This window comes from Harmonia axyridis, chromosome 4 (assembly GCF_914767665.1).
Source record: "Harmonia axyridis chromosome 4, icHarAxyr1.1, whole genome shotgun sequence".
Classification (NCBI taxonomy): domain Eukaryota; kingdom Metazoa; phylum Arthropoda; class Insecta; order Coleoptera; family Coccinellidae; genus Harmonia; species Harmonia axyridis.
Window position 1 is genome coordinate 40,496,604 of NC_059504.1, and position 21,738 is coordinate 40,518,341.

At 35.6% G+C, this 21,738-nt stretch overlaps 3 protein-coding genes across 3 annotated transcripts; 2 read left to right on the plus strand and 1 right to left on the minus strand.

The window, feature by feature from the left end:
* The first annotated feature begins 200 nt into the window (after window positions 1–200).
* LOC123677880 lies at window positions 201–1,093 on the plus strand. Its single transcript, XM_045614609.1, has 2 exons — window positions 201–429; window positions 682–1,093. Exons 1-2 carry the CDS (start codon window positions 333–335, stop codon window positions 1,077–1,079), a joined length of 495 nt encoding a protein of 164 aa, XP_045470565.1. The 5' UTR covers window positions 201–332; the 3' UTR covers window positions 1,080–1,093.
* An 8,896-nt stretch (window positions 1,094–9,989) lies between these two features.
* On the plus strand, window positions 9,990–11,814 carry LOC123677988 (cuticle protein 16.5-like). The gene is made up of 2 exons (XM_045614747.1): window positions 9,990–10,129; window positions 11,157–11,814. The coding sequence occupies exons 1-2, from the start codon at window positions 10,118–10,120 to the stop codon at window positions 11,784–11,786; spliced, it is 642 nt and encodes a 213-aa protein (XP_045470703.1). The 5' UTR covers window positions 9,990–10,117; the 3' UTR covers window positions 11,787–11,814.
* A 1,828-nt stretch (window positions 11,815–13,642) lies between these two features.
* Window positions 13,643–15,455, minus strand: LOC123678015 (cuticle protein 16.5-like). Its single transcript, XM_045614778.1, has 2 exons — window positions 15,371–15,455; window positions 13,643–14,395 (listed from the first exon to the last, which is right to left on the minus strand). The coding sequence occupies exons 1-2, from the start codon at window positions 15,380–15,382 to the stop codon at window positions 13,655–13,657; spliced, it is 753 nt and encodes a 250-aa protein (XP_045470734.1). The 5' UTR covers window positions 15,383–15,455; the 3' UTR covers window positions 13,643–13,654.
* Window positions 15,456–21,738: the final 6,283 nt, after the last annotated feature.

Genomic DNA, 21,738 nt, shown 5'->3' on the forward strand with positions numbered 1-21,738 from the left:
TTTTTATAAGTGGTCAAATGAAGACCGGCTCTGTTTGTTAATTTTATTATTTTATGAGAGATAATTTCACTTTTTTGTGACGTTTGTTTTTTCATATTAGATTGAATAATTATTTATTATATGGATGTTTCATTACTTCATTTCCCATTTCCAAATTGTATGTACAAATTTCTACAGGATTACTTTTGTGATATTCTTAACCTCCTCAGACCCCAGGTATCATATATGATACCTCAGGTTTATATTTTATTCTCGGCCTCCAGCTCCATTTAGCCGCACGTACTCGATGGTATCATATATGATACACTGCTAAATACGCGCCTAATTTTTTGATGCGATGTTGGTTGCATACGGCGGCAAGAAAAGTCAGTCGATTGTTTATGTTTACAAGTGCACGTGCTACGATCATGCCTCTACCACGAAATAAAAGTAAGTAATTGTTTTTGTGGTGTTTTTTTGATTTATATTTGTTGAACAAGTACTACAGAACATATGGAATATAATAGGTTCTGTTTTAAATATTACAAATATTTCGCAATGGGTAATTCCGTTAACGTATCATAGGTGATACCTTGGGTCTTACTGACTACAAATTTAATTTCAATGTAAAAATCAAATTCTATAGATTTTCACGAGAAATCAAATATTGTTTACTTTTCATTTGAAATATTATTTTTTTAGGGCCTTTGACCGCGTTGGAGCTTGAAGAGATAGCTCTCAACTTGGACTTCGATCAGTCGGACCTCGATGATCTCTCTTCGGACGATGATGAGGATGAGGTTGATCTAGGTTTGGAAAATGTGGTTACCGATCCTGATGATATGGAGATCGCAGACAACATGAGTGATGAAGAAGAGACACCGCCTCTGAAACAAAGGAAGGTACAACCTGTTCCGGATAGAAGAGTCAGGACCGTTGGTAACATCCACCTACCAGTATTTACGAAGCAAGAACAAAAAACAAGATCAAAATGTAGATTTCCTAAATGTGGCAAATTAACGTTTGCCAAATGTAACTCCTGCAATATTTATCTGTGTTGTACCGTTGATAGAAATTGTTTCTCGCTTTTTCACCAGTAAATTTTTTTTATAGATCTGTTGTTTTTGTATGCCTCTAGACCCAACGTATCATATATGATACCTTATTTTTTTTCAGAAAAAACAGAAATAAATTTTTTTTTCAACCATATGGTGTTATTTGGACCCAGTCTTCACTAAAAAAGTAGGTTTGCTGAATAAATATATCTTCCCCGGACCTTGGGTCTGAGGAGGATAAAATAGTCCCTTTGGCACTATACAGTGTGTTTCCAAATTGTATGTATGACTTTGTACAAGATATTCTACACATTAAATAAATGATATTCTATATAGGAATCCTTGTCCGAATTTGAACAATACAAGGCATTTGACCTATATTAAATATCATTTATTCAATGGGTAGAATATCTTGTACAAAGTCATACATACAATTTGGAAACACACTGTATAGTGCCAAAGGGACTTTTTTATGAATATCACAAAAGTAATGTTTTGTGGGGATTACAGATTCCTGCGTTACGGTCATGGTGGCGCTGCCAACCAGGTTAACGTTTCCCCCAACAGAGGGCGCAACAATCTACTTAAGCCTCGAAGTAAGCATCTTAAACGGAGATAAGCCGAGGAATCCCAGTCAAATAGCAACCTACATCATGTAGCATTTTGTGTCTTGTATTATATCTGTTCTATATTTTATTTTTACTGTTTTATTTTATAACCGTTTAATTAGGAGTAGGCAGATAGAGGCCTAGTTAGAAAACCATTTATTTTTCCCGCTAACTAGGTGTAGGCAGATTGAGACCTAGTTAGCGCATGTCCCGTTAAAGTTATCCCGAGGTTAATCAGGAGTAGGCAGATTGAGGCCTGATTAAACCCCACCAAGTCGTCACGCTGTCCCAAAAGTTTTATTAAGTTCAAAATTTTATCTTATATGGAAGTCAGTATGTGTACTCTATGTGTAGTAAAAAAAAGAATAGAATTGAGAAGTCTAATAATGATATCCTAATGAAATCATAATCGAACTTCCTATTGAAATTGATATAATGTTCTCTATGTGTGGTGAAAAAGGGAATGGAATATAGAGATATCAAAGAGACCTCGCATGAAACGACCCAATGTGGTTATTAAAAAGACATTTATTGACTCAAAAACTTCCATAAAAGTGACAACAAATGGATGTTTTTTTGGGGATATTTTTTCATGTCTCAATTTGAACAACACAACGACTTGAAATGCGTACATGATGTCGCGGACATTTCGCTGCAAATGCGAGCGGGAGGCAATGTTTTTAATACATCGCATGCGAGCTTTTAGTTGCAAAGTTACTTCCATGGTACTTCACAGTTACCTCCCAGTGTTTGCTGGGGAGTCTCTTTAAATGACAAAATTATAAAATACTTTATCCTTTACTGCGTTTTGCCAAAATGGTGTATCATCCAAATACTGTGTCCATTACCATATAGGGGAATAATAAAGTATTGTGTTGAATTTGCTGTACTTTTTTCTCTGGAACGCCTTTCCAGATTTATTGTAAATGACAATGTTCTATAACGTCATAACGAGTAGAAAGCCAGCCGTTGGAACTTGGAATTAATGAATGCAAAATACCCTCAAAAGTCGACGGACTCTTGAACGTGCAAGGAAAAAAAGGATAAAGGCCGGGTAATTTAGAAGCACGTTTCTGTGCTGATAATTATCAAAGCATGAATAATAAATTGCACTCGTCCTATGCAACTGCGTGGAAACCGTAAAGCAGCAGACTCTGAAGTCGTCCTCTGAGGTAAAAAGAATTTTCCCGCATGCGAGCAGCTCTTGTACGTTCATTCACGGTTCGTGTCCGGGGTATATGCATTCGGATTTTTCGACTGGCTGATGATCTTTTTGTGCCGACCCAAAGCCTTGAAAATTGCAATGAATAAAATTGAATAGTCGACGGAGCTTTCACAAACAACGAACGAATGATTGATGCACTTGTCTGAAGTCGGGGATGGATGAGATTCCATCAAGCGAGTTTGAAAATATTTGGGTTTTAATATGCATTATCTCATTGTGAATATTTTTGATTCGCCACCTGTCTGACTATAAGTCTTGACTTCGTCTTAACGTCTCAACTTTGAGTCTGACCCCTGACCGTTAGTTCTTAACTCTTGATCGACAGACGAGACTTCACTCCCCTTTCGTCTCATTCTACCATGGTTACCCCTCCATCTGAGCCACAACCTTAGCACCTCACCAGTATCAACTCTCGTCCAATAAAAAGCTTTGTCCGTAAAGCCCACAAAATTCTCCGTTGTTCCTAGAAATTTAGGTGGTTTTTCGCAATGATATATTCTCGAAGCAAGGGTGTTTTGCACGTGCTGCTTTTATGGTAGACATATGGTCATGTTGGTTCTCGAACATTCTCAACCTTCAGTAAATCTATTAAGATTTTAGACAGAAATTTGGTTTCACTGTGAATCAATCGAAAACGAGATGCATTCGACATTTTAAAGAATTAATAAAACATCTTCTAAGATCTAGGTAAAATGAAAATTGGTTCCCTGTGAATCAATTAAAAACGTCATGCACTCCACGTCTTAAGAAACTGATAGAACTCCAAACATTCTGATGACCATATAATTATTTACAGGGAGCATTAATTGGGGTCCTTCATACATTTCATGACTAAACATTCATGCTTCCCTATTCTATATCTTCAAATCGAATAGAGATGGAACGGATCGAATAGAAATGCACCGGAATCGTTCTAATTGGTATTCTGTAACTCAAGTAGAATTACTATAAATATCAATTATAAATTACATTTGACAATAGAAGAAGAATTGGATGCAGAATACCAAATTTGGACACGATTGAAGTGAAATGTTCCGATTCATCAGATTATGACTCGATTCGTTCGTTTCTATTCGAGTGACAGAATAGGGGTGGTTATGAAACCAAAGGAATTTTAGTGAAAATTGAAGGGTTTTAATCAATTTAAATAATATTCAATATTGCTCCTTCACGATGAATTATGCTTATATTCATACCTAAATCTTTAAACAAATTAATTCCAAAGTCTTTGGCAGATGAAATGATTGGATACAAAAAGTTCCTAAGGTATTCTGTGAGTAAATGTTTAGATAGACATATTTACTTTAAATATTGATTATCGAAAGGAAAAAAGTACCCAATAGTTTGTCAATAATTTAGTATTATGTTTCAAATTAAGTTATGTTCTTCTTTCGATTTCATCAGTACTTCAACACGAATGGATCAATTTTTTGCATCCTTTGATTCTGTCATCCCGAAACCACATTTGAATGCCACTGTTAGTCATCTTACTTTCTGTTGGAAAATCCATTTCTGGCCTTACATATACATGAAAATTTTCAATAGGAATAATATCAGGGAGTTTCCAGGTCAGATTAGCAAGGTTGATACATTTCTTGTCCATATTTCATCATTTTTTCGAAACGACTAAATTCTAGTCAACGCTAATCACTACAAATTTTTCCAGTCGTCTGGACAAACACGTGTCTAACTTTTATTTATATTTGTTACTGTTGATCACACCTCGATGAGTATAAGTTTTCGTGTTCCTTGATACAAGCAACAGCCCCAAAACGTCTTTTTTATGGGATATTTTACTGTTTGGATTAAATGAGCTGCAATCAATTTTTCGTTTGAATATTTCTGATTGAACTTTGATCGGACCAAAATGTGTGTCTCATCTGAGAACAAGATATTTCTGCAGGATTTCTGTGTTCAATCAGCATATCAACATTTTTTCATCATACCCTCCTTTTTTTTTTGAGGCCACGCAGCTTTTCTGTCTCCCTCAAAAAGATGTCTACTTTACTCCAGACTTTTCAAGATTTTGTTGAAGGTCAAAACTTATCTGTATAATGTTCGTCTTACTGTTTCTCAAAAAAACCAAGTCATCTCGGTAAGCTTCCACATTTTTCCTTTCGAAGAACTTCAACTGATTCGATCTTCTTTCTTGTCTTATTATTTTATTAACACCATTCAAGCTTGCGGCAAATTATCCCTTTGCCTCATGTATGTGTAATGAATAAGTGTGATCCTTTCCGTTTTCTTAGGTAAGATATCCATAAAGAAGACGGAGAACTAAATAAAAATACTATCTCCTCAAAACCCCAAAAAAAAAATCATCTAGCTTAGTGACAATAATGAGCAAATAGACAGACGGTGGCAATAACTTGATGCAGAATAAAATATGTAAAAGGAAAATCTGGCAAAATTTTCACAGCAGTCTTGCCTACTTCAAATAATGCATGAATTCTTCGTGTTTTATTGATTCATGAGTAGTTGGAAGATCTGGAAATAGGGATTGCTGCAGAAATATATTTTGAAATTTAACTTTGTGGTTATCTGTTGTATGTAGTCCATATGAGTATTTGTTCATATAATAAAATAGGAGGATGATAATGCTATTCAACAGAAATTTGAGGATCATGTCTCTTTTCTTCATATTGTCTTTCCTTGGCAGATATATTTCATTGTTTAAACAAACGTTTGCATTTGTATCTCAAACCAGCCGTATCTTTCCTTGGTTCATGATCAAAGAAAAGAAAAAGTCAAAGATTAGAAAGCTTACATAAAATATATCTACTTGAACTACTTAATTATATAAATAATATCTATACAAGGAAATTATAATTTAAATAATCATCTGAAGAATATTATTCAAGGTCAATAAAGAGTTAATGAACTTCTTTATTAAAATTGTTCACATTAGGACTTGTTAATTTTTGGGTAATTGGTTGAACAAAGTGTGGTGCATGTATTCGACATTAATTTCTCTGTTTTGAAATGAGAGCATTTTGGAAGTTGATATGGGTAGATGCGCCTGTTCTTTCGAGCGTTGGTGTCTTCTGTACTGTTGAAGGTTGCCAATACGATTTTCGTGAGCAATAAGATTAGATGAGAACACTATTAGGGGAACGTGAAAAAATTTCGAATATGTACAATATCGTTCTGAACATTGCCTGCTAATGGATATTAGACCAATGATGTTGAAAATACAAATGCGATTTCCAATGCAGCCACCAAGAACTACCTTAGCCAATTGAATTCATCTTGAAAAATATAATCTAGATTGCATATTTGCGGTTCCACATCATACAACCTAATTTAAAACATGTCTTCCGTTTCTCAGTAATCTGTCTTTGCAAAATATAGCGTTTAATCCTCATATCTTCAATACCTAAGTTTTGACATTGAACAGTGTGGAACTCCTATATAATTGAACCGAAATTCCGCAGTAACTGATTTTGCAGTATATTTAAGATCATCATCATAGGTGAGGCGTACATCTATTTCAATTCTTTACATGAATTGGAGATCCACGCCTGCCTCTATACAAAAAAATCGCCCAAAACTAATTTCCAACACACTCTTAACACCACTCATCGTCGAACGAAACGAATACAAAACAAATAATCACTCTCCATACAACACTGAATCCTCAGAGGCCAGATACGCGATAATATTTCAAAACATCACTTGTCTGCACCACTCCAAAACAACTGAGGGGTATTCAACCGACGTGAATGAATTTTTCAATGAATTGCATGGTTTTTCCGCCTTGTTACTTTCAGCTTGAGTTTCAAACGATAGTTGCCGAGCCCGAAAACAGGGATGCGTTTTCAGTTTTAATTATCAAAGCATGGATAATGAATTGCACAAGCTCTCGTAAAAAAAACAGGAACGGGAGAAGCGACTGCATTGGACATGTGCGCAGTACGCTGAGTATGCATGGTTTGCAGTATGGCCCCTCGGCGATATCAAGGTAAAGAAAGGGGATTTCATCCACCCTTACTTTGGAAACAACAGATGGAAGAGGAGCACTGCGGGGCCCGTGTATTTAGGATCTAAAATTTATGGGAGGGTGTGCAATGACTTAGAAATTCAGTACATGCTGGTGAGCGTTTTTCCATCCTGGTAAGTGCAGTATGGTGGAGGAGTTTAGTGTACTAATTATATCGATCGAATAGGAACATTTTGTGAAATGGAGTTGAAATGATGTTACTAGAAAACCATGCTATTTCATTAAGGAAATGGACTAAATGTGATACAGAGGGCTTTAAATATATTCTCTCTGAAAACTACCAAGAATATCCCCACATCTTTTATCGACATTGATTTAAAATTACACTCATGAATTACCTCAATGTCAAGAAAATATTGACTGATAGACAATTCGGCTCCATAAGTGATTCCAACACCGAAAATGCTGTGTAAGATTATTGAATCTTACACAGCATACAGAAAGCATTATTGGTATCTCGGATGCATCGAAAAAGTGTTTCTCTATTTCAGTATCGTAATGAATTCATTACAGTTCTAAAATCAGTGCTGTAATGAACTCATTACAGCATCGTTTTCAGTTATATTTTTTATTTTGTGGTTGTCTATCTATGACTTCCAATCCTATCAAAATTCAACACACGTCAAATTGTCAATATAATATAATTTGGATTAAGTGAAATGATTTGCGACATTATATTCGCAATTTCTCTTAATTCTGTGAGTGTTAAATCGATTTCGTCAGACATAATTGACGAGTTTCATGCGTAATTATAAATTATTTCAAAATTCGAGACGTACGATTCAAACTGAAATTCCGTAATCTGTCAATTTGCGTAACAGTCACACCAACTGCCAAGATACAATAAAAAAGTCACTAGGATATATAATCTGAATTTTACAATGAATTTCGACAATATTTCACAAAAATTGACTGAAATAGAGAAAATATCGTCTAATACTCGTTGCAGAAGGCAATTCCAACACTCATGGTCCAAAACTCGCTACTCGTCGCTCGTTTTCGAATTTCGCATTCGTGTTGGAATAGGAGCCCATTCTGCAACTTGTTTTAGAATATACTATTATCTATATTCCTGGATCTAGCAAAGGCGTTAGACATTATTGATTACGTTATGCTATTGAAAAAATTGCAGGGCTACGGTATACATGGCCCAACATACTATTTTTTTGAATAACAACTTACACATAGAGCACAGAGTCAGGATTGTCAGTAATCTCAGTGAGCCAATAGAAATGGAATACCGCAGGGTACCAGTTTTGGACCAATGTTATTTCTTGTTTGTATCATAAAAACGACTTAGATATATTGAAATATGGCTCAACTATAACCTTCTTGGTCTTAATATCAAAAAGACAAAATTTATCACTGTAACCCTATTGCAGAGCGATCAGTTTAGTCAAAATAACGTCCGCAGTCATGAGAAAGACTGTTTTAATTCAACCAATTTCAATTGTGCCATCATTTGAAGATGAAACTGATTAAGTATCTTGGAGTATGGTGGATCAGCATTTCAGATGAAGTGATTATGTAGACTGTGTTGTGAGATGTTTCAAACATTTAATCAGGAAATTCTATGAATAGAGAAACATCCTCGAGTACAGAAATTTGACCACCGTATAACACTCTCTTGTGGAAAGTAAAAGATAAAAAAAATTGTGATAGGCACTATAATGTTGAATTATGAAAATGCATCACCTCAGTAATTTATTCATGTTTATTTGTTGCCAGGAATGTATTATTTTAAAAGACTGTCCTTCCAAAAGATACAATATGATATTATAAATATCGATATATTGTTTTGCTTAGCAAATGCTTAACAGAATATAGAAATTCATTAATCGATAAACTGGAGACTCCAATCATTTAAAATAATTTCTGCGTACAAAACTCTACAACCAGTAGTTTCAATACGAAAGATTCAATTTAGTATTTTAGTTCAATTGGGTAGTAATCATAAATATGATTCCTTGGTTATAAAATATCAAGGGTCTCTCAATCTTTGGCAAAATGTCTCACACAATTGTGAAATTGTTATTTCGAATCTAAGTTCAAACTTCCATACTGATTTAGTTTGATTTTCAAAATTATCAAGAAAACAAAATTTTGAACTGCCGTATACCTAATCGATTCAACTCCAAAATTTTTCTAGGCTTATAGAATATGGGTTAGACAAATAATGAATCCCAGCTCTCCTTATATGATAACTTTGTTTGGTTTTGGAGGATAGATACTTGCAATCATCAAAATAATATGGACAGTTTTTCTACAGCAAAATATATGTACATACGACTTATTCAAATAGTAACTTTGTGCGAGTGTGTTGAGAAAAATCATATTTTTTTACTTTTCGAAAATTTTGAATTTTATGACGTATAGCTATGACGCTGTCAGAAAAGCTTTTTCTTAATCGACTAATAATAAAGCAGTATTCAAAAATTGTATTGCTCTGTGTGAAATAATGATACTTGCAATCATTAGAATGGGTTGACCATTCTTCTTCACATTTGAAATTACAAAGAATAAAATATCAAAAGTATAACTTTGCCGTAAGCATAATTTGAAATTGTCTAGCTTAGTCAAAAATCAACTTACCTATAGGTTTTGCTTCATTGCATTCCAAGCCATACCGAATGTTGAATTATAAGTACTTTTTGAGTTACACAAATTACGATTTGAAATATACAGTTTCGATCAATCAGTACTTAATTGAATTTAATTGGATTTGTTGAATGCCAGTTTCCTCATTCTGAAACACTTAATTGATAATAAAATATCAGCCCTAGAGAGTCTATAAAACTTGAATACTAAAATTAGATTAGTCTTTTCTTTCTGATATTTTTCAAAACTTCTATTAGTAAATAGGCATTTTTTGAGTTACCTGCATATATGTGGAACGCGTCTAGGTTGTAATTGTTTGAGAACAAGCACCGAATTCGAACATAAAAACCTTAAACTTTACCAGCCGAAAATAAGAATGCGACCAAGAATAACAACCTTTCTTTGTATCATGAAATTGCCTAAATGTCAAGAAGTTAAATAATCTGGCGATAATTCATATTACACCAAATTAATTTTGTTCCGAATCTAATGAAACTGGTTATCAGATTTGCAATTCGGAGCAAGTACCCTGTATTTCTGGAACTCGCCCACTTCAACAATACTACTTGTACTCAACTTTCGACTATAAAGACTGATTCGTTCTTTCGAAAAGTACCAATTGCAGTGTAACTTCCACAGCAACAACTCAACAATGGCTGTCAAAGTGAGTACTGACAAACAATTAGTATTTTTTAATCGACCGCGATCAATTATTTAGAGGACGGATCGAAAATTTGAATTGTTTATATGATTCTCTTTGTTTTCACAAATTTCTCCATTTTTGGTATATTGTATTTATTTCGGCTCCCAAGAGGGAACACCACCACCTGGTTGCTCAGTTCAAAACGAAATCAGAAATATTTCTTCTTACAAATCACTGATTTTTATGAGGTTTCCACATAATTTCCTCGAACAATCATCTAGATGAAAGAAAGTAAATATTTTCAATTTGCGGCTGAAAAAAGAAATTGAAAATTTTGGTAACTGTTCGTTTTTTGTAAAAAAATGGATGTTCTTTCTACAAAATAACTGATATATTTTTAAAATATTCGAAAAAAAACCTACCAAAAATGATTAAAAAAGAGGTAAAATTATAATTTCGTGAAAGTCGTCGTACAGTGCTGCCCTCTACATATTTGCTTGGAGAAAAGAAAGAAGATGAAGTGAATGTACAACTTCGTACACAGTCAATGTTTGGTCACCGCAGGAGCGCTAGATGGGAAATAAATGGTTACCAAAGTTTGACTGATACGTGAAAAACCATGTGATGGTAATCCCTCTTAGGAATATGGAGATATAAATTTTTGTAAGCCCCTTTATTGATGGATAATGTACCGATTCGACGAAAATCAAAAACAAATGTGTATAATGACATCAGAGTCCTAATCAGGTATCTCAAAAAATATATAGAAAAATTATGAAAATAGTAAAGTGAAGTAGGCGTGATGATCTGTAATGAAACTATTAGAGAAACCATGAAGGTGTTAAAAAAGATAACTGTAGAAATTAGGTAACAATAAGTATTTCAGAAGATAAGGGATTCCCAAAGAAAAAAACATCAAACGAAGTACAGGTTTTTGAAATGATATTCGAAGATTGTATAAGAAAAAAGATTATGAAATTTGTGTACCTAATAAAATTTCGAACATCGGCTACATGACAGGTTTTCTAATTCGAAATTATTGTTACAGCTCGTAGTTCTCTTCGCCGCTCTGGCTTACGCCAACGCTGGTTTCTTGGGAGCTCCAGCAGCTGTTGCTACCTACGCAAGCCCAGCAGTATCCTACGCTGCACCAGCTGTCGCTGCCGTCCATGCTGCTCCAGTGGCTTCTTCCTACTCCTACACCAACAGAATCCAATCTGCCCCTGTAGCTTATGCTGCCCCAGCTGTCTCTTACGCTGCCCCAGCTGTCGCCGCCGTCCATGCTGCTCCAGTGGCCTCTTCCTACTCCTACACCAACAGAATCCAATCTGCCCCTGTAGCTTATGCTGCCCCAGCCGTCTCTTATGCCGCCCCTGCTGTAGCTGCCGTCCACGCTGCTCCAGTCGCTGTAGCTAAAGCTATTCCCGCAGCCACATCATACGCTTACAACAACCAAATTTCCCAATCTGTGACTGCTGTTCATGCTGCCCCTGTTGCCACCTATGCCGCTGCCCCTGTTGCCACTTATGCCGCTGCGGCTCCAATCGTTAAATCTTACTCCACCACCTATGCCGCTGCTCCAGCTATCTCTTACTCAGCCCCAGCTTTGACTGCTGTTCACGCTGCTCCAGCTCTCTCTTATGGCGCCCCTTTGGCTCTCCAAAAATACCACTATTAAATAATTGAACACACAGAGTGGAAAAAGTTGTCTTTGTAAAATTAGCACTTTTTCTTTTATTTATTTATATGTAGACTAATTGTTGAGAATAAATTGAAAATGCTCTAAGTTTTGTCTTTCTGATAGCCACAAACAAAAATACCGATACATATTAACTTTTTCTTCTTCTTCTTCTTTGTATGCTATCCGTTAAAGGATATTTGCGACAACATTTTCCATTTCGTTTCCCTAGCGTTGTGGATCAGTGTTTGTATGTATATTAACAGGGTTTCAAACATCAGCCAAATATTGATTAACAATATTTGCTATAGGTACATATGCCGTTCTGCATTTTCGTGCATTAAAATGAAGTGATCTTCAACAAATGGAGCAAAGGGAATAACAACTTCCAGAAGAACATCTTGTACGTAATATTGAGCATACAAAGCTCCGTTTTTAATAAATAATAATTCGGTACTTGCTGCTCTTAATATACCGGCCTGTTCCTCTATAGAGCTTGGCGTGTCTATAAAACTGCAGTATTTGATTTGAAGATATGTACCTTCAAAGGAAATCAAGATATCAAGGTGAAATAAAAACTGAAAGATGACGAAAAGGATGGTCTATGTTAAGAACTGAGCGAAAACTATACAAATTTTCTGAACTGTTCCATAGGGTGTCGAAGAATAGGACTACAAATACATGTTTTTTTTTCACCTGTATAAATGGCTTACAATATTTTTGGAAATTTTTTCAATAAGGTATTCTTAATTGATAATTTGTTCGTGTAATTCTCAACAATCTCAACGAACGATCAATTACAATTCAAGATATGTTAGATTTAGTAATCGGAATATCGAATTTTAGTTACTTTCTGTGTTTTCCGGAAGTCATAGATGACTCCACACCATTAGAAATTGCGGTTTTCCTCATTTAAAATTCTTGCTCGATTCAGTTTGGGTGCAGGATATGTTTAAGTAACCCCCCTCTTTTTATACAGAATTTTCATATAGAATGGACTGAAATAATAAAAGATATAGATTCTAAATTGAAAATCTTAAGTTTCGATGAATTTGTGTTGTCCAACTTCATGATTTTCTTATAAACACCCTGTACATTTTTGGTCCAATGCGAAAAAGTCTTAAAACACTACGTATTTACAGAATCGAAAATAGAAACGGTTTTTTCGAAAAAAAGTGTTTCTGAAGATATATTCAAAAACATGTAAGTCTTCGTCGCCATAATTTTTTTCATAAAATTCCAATTAAATGATGAACCATTGAGCTTGTACCCAAGATATGGCATATTGTTGAAATTGTCATCTGATGATGTAATAATATACAAGGTGTGCCATTTGAAATAAGGAAGTACTAGTCTGTTGTATATGTAGATCTGAAAATATTTTAGGAGGAAAGAACATTGACTCAATCCCAACATGCAAATTTTCAGCACAAAATTATGATCAGTTTTCCATAACCGTCTAATAGGCCATCGCGGTCAATCACCCTGTATAAGCAATGTTTACAATCAGATGAGTGGTGAAAGTAAACCAGACACAAATAGATAGTAGCGACATTTCAACATTTCAAATATTGCTATATTATATAATTGTTCTTTTGAAAATCCCGTTAATATACATACAAACACTGATCCACAACGCTAGGGAGACGAAATGGAAAATGTGGTCGCAAATATCCTTTAACGGATAGCATATAAAGAAGAAGAAGAAGAAGTTAATATGTATCGGTTTTTTTTGTTTGTGGATATCAGAAAGACAAAACTTAGAGCATTTTCAATTTATTCTCAACAATTAGTCTACATATAAATAAATACAAGAAAAAGTGCTAATTTTACAAAGACAACTTTTTCTACTCTGTGTGTTCAATTATTTAATAGTGGTATTTTTGGAGAGCCAAAGGGGCGCCATAAGAGAGAGCTGGAGCAGCGTGAACAGCAGTCAAAGCTGGGGCTGAGTAAGAGATAGCTGGAGCAGCGGCATAGGTGGTGGAGTAAGATTTAACGATTGGAGCCGCAGCGGCATAAGTGGCAACAGGGGCAGCGGCATAGGTGGCAACAGGGGCAGCATGAACAGCAGTCACAGATTGGGAAATTTGGTTGTTGTAAGCGTATGATGTGGCTGCGGGAATAGCTTTAGCTACAGCGACTGGAGCAGCGTGGACGGCAGCTACAGCAGGGGCGGCATAAGAGACGGCTGGGGCAGCATAAGCTACAGGGGCAGATTGGATTCTGTTGGTGTAGGAGTAGGAAGAGGCCACTGGAGCAGCATGGACGGCGGCGACAGCTGGGGCAGCGTAAGAGACGGCTGGGGCAGCATAAGCTACAGGGGCAGATTGGATTCTGTTGGTGTAGGAGTAGGAAGAGGCCACTGGAGCAGCATGGACGGCGGCGACAGCTGGGGCAGCGTAAGAGACAGCTGGGGCAGCATAAGCTACAGGGGCAGATTGGATTCTGTTGGTGTAGGAGTAGGAAGAAGCCACTGGAGCAGCATGGACGGCAGCGACAGCTGGTGCAGCGTAGGATACTGCTGGGCTTGCGTAGGTAGCAACAGCTGCTGGAGCTCCCAAGAAACCAGCGTTGGCGTAAGCCAGAGCGGCGAAGAGAACTACGAGCTGTAACAATAATTTCGAATTAGAAAACCTGTCATGTAGCCGATGTTCGAAATTTTATTAGGTACACAAATTTCATAATCTTTTTTCTTATACAATCTTCGAATATCATTTCAAAAACCTGTACTTCGTTTGATGTTTTTTTCTTTGGGAATCCCTTATCTTCTGAAATACTTATTGTTACCTGATTTCTTCAGTTGTCTGTTTTTGCACCTCCATGATTTCTCTGATTGTTTCATTCCGGATCATCCTGTGTACTTTATTTTACTGTTATTGTACTTTTTCGATATGATTTTCGAGATATCTCATGTGGACTCTGATGTCATTATCCTTGTTTTTGATTTTTGTCAAATCGGTCAATTATCCATCATTATAGGGCTTACAAAAAAGTAGGTATATCTCTATATTCTTACAGGGATTACCACTACATGGTTTTCGAGTAGCAGTCAACTTTAGTACCCATTGATTTCCTCTCTGGCGCTCCTGCGATGACCCAACTTTGTAAGGTGTACGAAGTTGTACATTCACTTCGTCTAATTGTTTTTTTTTCACGAAATTATAATTTCACCACTTCTGTTATGATTTCTGGTAAGTTTTTTTTTTTCAAGAATAATTGTAAACTATATCAGTGATTTGAAAAAAGTACATATCATCAATTAATTCACAAAAAACGAAGAGATACCGAAATTATTTATTTAGTTTTTCAGCCGCAAATTGAAAATATTTCCTTTTTTCCATCACATGATTGTTTGAAAAAATTATGTGGAAACCTCATTATAATCGGTGATTTTAAAGAAGAAATATCTCAAATTTCGTTTTAAGCAACGTTCCGTTGTTCCGTCCTAAGAAATCACAATTCACCGAAAATGGAGAAATTTGTGGAAACAAACAGAATCATTTGAACAATTCAAAATTTCGATTCGTCTTCTCAATAATAAATATCAGCCGATTGAAATCTTATTGTTAATGAGTACTCACTTTAAAAGCCATTGTTGAGTGGTTGCTGAGGAAGTTACACTGCAATTGATACTTTTCGAAAGAACGAATCAGTCTTTATAGTCGAAAGTTGAGTACAAGTAGTATTGTTGAAGTGGGCGAGTTCCAGAAATACAGGGTACTTGCTCCGAATTGCAAATCTGATAACCAGTTTCATTAGATTCGGAACAAAATTAATTTGGTGTAATATGAATTATCGTCTGATTATTTAACTTCTTGACATTTAGGCAATTTCATGATACAAAGAAAGGTTGTTATTCTTGGTCGCATTCTTATTTTCGGAATTTTTCAATTCTGAAAAAAGTACCTCCTCGAGCGGAACTCGAACCCGCAACATCCGAACTACTAGTCGAACTAGTAATTGTCTGAATGCCATTAATTTCAATTATCAATTGAATTTTTTCCCTGAAAAATTTCCAGGATTTCATTTGAATACGTATAAAAAAAATAAAAAACAAAAGAAATCAAGATATCATAGTGAAATTAGAACTGAAAGATGACGAAGAGTATATTCTTTATAATAAATTGAGCGTAAACTTTCTCGTACCGTTCCACAGAGTGTTAATAAATTGGAACGCTCAAACAGGTTCCTTTCACCTTGTATAAATAAGCTATCAATATTTTTGGAAAATTCTTCTCGAATTTGTTTTGGTACCGAAGAATTGAACTATAATTTGGCGTTCAAACCATTGAAATCCATAGAAAATTACTAAAATTCTTGGTCAACGAACTTCAACAAAATGTGAGTGGTGAGTATACAATAATTACACTAGAAGCATACCAAATGATGATTTAATCTGGATGAAGAACTTTGCGTATTAGGTGTACAATTTTGCTCCCGCCGTTTTGCATTAGAAGGCTGTAGAGGTAAGTTCTGGTCGAAATAAATAGATCGTTGATGTCATACGATAAAAATGGGTTAGGTATTTGTAGACATACCGCCATCGAATTATCACAAACAAATAAAGAAGAGGTTTTGATTTTTTGCTTTATTGAAAGAAATCAGCGGCTGAGGCTCATTAAATGCCCTCAAATACCTTTGGTGAGGCCACTATTAGTAAAAACACGTGCCGAGAGTGGTTTCAATGCTTCAAGAACGGTGATTTTGACGTCGAAGACTAGCATGGAGATGGAGGAGAGAAGGTTTTCGAAGATGAATTGGAGGCATTACTTGATCAAGACTCGTATCAAACACAACAAGAATTGGCAGGATCATTAAGAGTGACACAACAATCCATCTCAAAATGCCTGAAAGTCATGAGAATAATTCAGAAACAAGTGAATTGGGTGCCGTACGATTTGAAGCCGAGAGATGTTGAACAGCGTTTGTATGCTTGTGAACAGCTGCAAGAGCAAGGCAGAGACGGAAGGGATATCTACATTGAATTGTGACTGGTGATGAAATATGGAGTCATTACGATAATTCCAAGCGCCAAAAATCATGGGGATCTCCCGGCCATGCTTCCAACCGAATATTCACGGTTCCAAGGTCATGCTGACTATTTGGCGGGACCCACTCGCTGTGTATTATGAGTTGCCAAAACCGACTGAAACAATCACAAGCGTTTGAGCCGAGCATTGAAAGACAAACGGCCGCAATAAAACGAGAGACATGATAGAGTGATTTCACAGTATGACAATGCTCGACCCTATGTTTTGAAAGTGGTCAAGACGTAGGGGAGAGTGGAGCTAGAAGTTCCCAGGGAAAGTAGTTCCGATGGAAATAACTTTGTAACGAAAACAGATAGCAAGATATGCAAAATATGCTTGTAAAACACAAAGTGGAGCGCCTATTTGGCAGTAATTTTTATTACTCTGGTGACGGTGGTTGAGTGGCTGTGTACACGTGCTTTCGAAATGTCACGTGAGTGTAAGGAATCTTATTGTTTCAGTATTGTTTCAATTGATTTTGTTAGTTTGCCAGTATGTCAATGTTCGTATATTAATGTAATTTGGGGTCATAAGTTCCTTTCTGACAAAATATTGTCAGAATCTAAGAGGAACAATTTGCCCCAAAGGTGGAACAACTCGCCCCCAATGCGGGGTTGAATGTTCTGCTCCGAAATTTTACAAACATTCGCTTCTGTAAACAAACTATTGAGATATCAGTAAAAACGACTATATAAGATTTCCAAAAACGATAAATATCCGTTCAATATTATCCCAAGTTGAAAATGAAATCCTTCATTATCATGATTAAAAATTCGTATTATTCAAAAATCGGAACGTCCAACCCCACTCTCCCCTACTTGGAAAAGTTTAAATGGGAAGTACTACCCCACCCGCCGTATTCTCGAGACGTTGATCCCTCTGACTATCACTTGTTTCGATGAAGGACACACGGCCTGGCTGACTAGCTCTTCCGGTCTTATGAAGAAAAAATTGGATTAATTCGTGGATTGCTCCAAAAGATTACCAGTTGTTTCAACGCGGAATCAGTACGCTGCCCGTTGGATGGAAGAAAGTACAATACTTTGAATCATAAATGTAAAACCAGTATTTTACAATAATTCGGAATTTCGGAAAAAACGGAGGAAGCAAAGTTCTAGTCTTCCTAACATGAACAGGTAAAGTCATTCACAAATATCTCACGGAAACAAAACATCCACTGAATCCCAAATGGAATTCAATGGCAAATCGTAATTTCGATTTCATATCCACTTGTTATAAACCGATGACGAATCGAAACAAGCCGATCGTAAACAGCGAATATTCGACGCAAATCTGACCAATTTCTGGATGGCAAACACGATGATCGGACCAGATATCTGCACCAAACAACCGAGAATAACTATAATCAAAACCGCATCTTCCGACAGAATTAGTTCCTCCTCCTCGGCCCTTCCGTTCCAACAGAGCTGTGATGGAAATTCCAAATCCTTCGAAATAACTGTTATACAATTCAGATCGGTGGCCGCAAATGCTATTAGCAGGTCGGCCGAACGAGAACAAAGCCTCTCGGTGGCAAATCATAATAATGCCCAATCTCCCATCAGTACCATGAGATGTGTGTACATAACAGTCTCTAATTTAAATATTTAACGGTCCCATGAACGTAGACACGCGTTCTAGACCGTTTCTGTCACGTTTGTTCCAAGGGCGTAGATCTTTTTTTTCTTGGGGAGGGGTAATCGAAAAAGAAATTTTGACGACATTGTTTACTCATATCTATAATGTGGGAAGAAGAGGTTTGATAAAGAAGTTTGAACCGAATCACTCGAAATAATTTTTTGTTTATTATCAATTCAATGGACTAGTTTTCATTTGTTTATTAAGGATAATTCTAAAAATTTAAGTAAAATGAAACAAAAATGTGGAAGAATCATTGAAATATCTCTAGAAATGAAAAAGTTCTGGGACTTTGAAGGTGCGCTTGGAAGAATAATTTCATAGTACGCAGCGTCTAGTGTGTGACGTCACGCCACTTACACGAGGCGACTGGTATTCGCAGAGTGCATACGAATTCATTGGTGTACAATCACTTGTGCCGTTCGTGTCGTGTTTTGTTCGTTACCCGATGGCTGAAATAAAAAAAAATCTTACAAATATTGTATTGTGCCTATGTGTGCAAGCACGACAATTAAAAACCCCAATAAATTGTTTTTTCATGTACCAAATGACATGAATCAAAGGAAGAAGTGGTGCAAATTAATGAGGCGTGACTTAATTGGACCTAAAATTACTTCATATGAGTCTGAAGATCAGAATTGATTCATACCGGATTTTATACGGGCAGTAAACATTACTTTTTTCTCTTTTTACTTTTTACTCCTCACATAAATATGTTTTGCCATTGATTATGGATAGACTTCAACAACCAGTACTTGAGTACTGGTTGTTGAAGTCTATCACATAAATATGTTTTGCCATTGATTATGGATAGACTTCAACAACCAGTACTCAACTACAAACTGTTTATGAAACATTTTTTAAATAAATCATCGTTATAAGTTGAACCATGATGAAGCAAACTCAAAAGTAGATACTCACTTGAAAAGTTTAACTCCTTTTATTTCAGCACTGACATAAGATGGACGAAGTCTTCTTTCATTATGGTGACATAAAAACAAAACTCGAGTTAAAACTACACTGTACAACTACAAACGGCGCGAGAGCCTTGGCGCGGCTAAGTATTTAAACGTAATTTATGGTGTAGCGAGCACAGGCAAGTGGCGTGACGTCACACACGAGTCGGAGACCAAAGACGTTCCGCGCTAAAATACGTAAATTTAAATAATCTATTTCTCAGTCATTTATTGATGGATTTTCAAAATTTTTTCACTGATTTATCAGTTTTGCTCTATATTTTAATTCTATCGTGTCAAATATCAACATCACTAAACTAGTCCATTATTCTTATCTTATACTGGTTGTTCCTGAATTGGAGTTACGAAGGAAAATGAGAGTTGCTTCGGGTGATTTTAAAAATAAAATGGCCCCTAAACATGAGATGTTTTCGAAATACAGAGTATTTCTTGTAGTCCTACATTTTTGTAATGCTTCACCAGTTTATCGAATCTTTATTAATCTTCGCTACAAAGTTAGTTAATAACTATAATCCATTCAAGAATTATTGACACCCCGGGTGGCTGTGGAAAATCGAAATTAAGTTGGTACTGGTTCATTCAGTAACATTTTGAATTGCAGATTTCGGGTTGGCATTGGAAATGTCATTAACAGGAGGTTAGATTGTTCAGTTTGTGTTATTGATTTTGATCCAAGAAATTTTGAAACTAAAAAGTTATATCAATTTCAAACACACATTGATTAGTTGATTTGAGTATTTCTCACAGTACTGTTTGACAAAAGAAGAAGGCAAGTCATAACAGCAAGGATTATCAGTGAAATAAAACCTGTGCGATACGATTTCACCTTCAAAGAATCATTGAATGATTTGATTGTTACCCACTAAAAGCAACCAATATATCAGTCTGGATAAAATTTGACCAAAAAGCATCTGGATTTTAATCAATCAAATACAGCATTACATAAAATTAATTGGTTACAAGTTCAAAACTGTAAATAAGAGTAAAAATTCTTACTGAAAAACAGAAAAATATAATAAGTTGAGTACGATTTTATGGTCAATATTTGCAACAAAATGGGAAAGTCATTTATCTGGAGGACACTCGGTTATTTGAAAATGGTAGTCTTATTCAACAGTGGACTCTAGAAAGAAAACAAAAAGTTTTTCAAGTATATTCAAGGGTAAAAGTAGAAGGAGCACTATTTCGAATGATGGATTGATGGATTTTTGAATTTTATTTCTGTCTTATTATGATATGGCTCTTCCATTCACTAAGCTACACTATTTAAATTCATCAACCAGTTTTTTCTGTTCTCTTCACCAGTTTAGACACAACAGTTAAAATGATACATAAGAGTTATGTGATTAGAATTTTGCAAGCAGGTTGGTATTCAGTGTCCATCAAGAATGTAAAAATTATTGAAGAGCCTTTGGTGAAAAGGAATATGCATATTTTAATGATATTCAATGGGATCTTTCATCAGCGATTCTTTAAGGAATTGATATCTCCTCATTGGATTTCCTTGAAATGTGATAGCATTCCACTAAATTTTTACATTATTGAACCTGAATTCCAATTGATGAAATCATGACTGTATGCGCTCCTTCGTAATTTAGAAAATTTGGATCTTTGGAATGGAAAAATTATAAAAATAAATACGACCAAACTACAATAAACCAAAAAGTGTAGTACTGAAGCAGAGTTTCTTTCAAAATTTTTCTAAACTACCAGTGGTTCACAAAAAAATAATTCTGGAGGAAAGTAGCGAACACCCTTCCAGAAAAAAATCGACCAATAGATTTGCATTAAAAATTAGAATATCACATGACGAAGACTTCAAATTGGAATATCTATTCCAATTTGATAACTACAGTATTGAAATTTTGCTCGAAATTTTGTGACGAGGATGATACAAAAAACCCAAAACAACGGGTAAGTGTATGCCGATGACGAATGCAAAAACCATAGATGACAAATGAGAGGGCGATGCCGAGAAAGCGGTAAGGTAAAGGAAAATACTAAACCTCAGACAAAGACGAGCTCGTAGTGCAATAAAAGTACTCGTCTTGAAAGCGATAATAAACTCATAAAACGTGAAGTGATCCGATATTTTTCTGACGTGTCGATTTCAAAGGAAAGTAAAATGATTATTATTGATTCATTTTATGGTGAAATTTTCGTTCTTCTTCTTTACGAGACTTCTGAAATTTTAATATTTGAAAATCTTTGCTGGAGTAATTACCTCCAGTACTCCCCATTTCTACGCCCTTGCTAGACCGTTTCTGTCACGTTTGTTCTGTGTTGAACGCAAGTCTTGTTGAC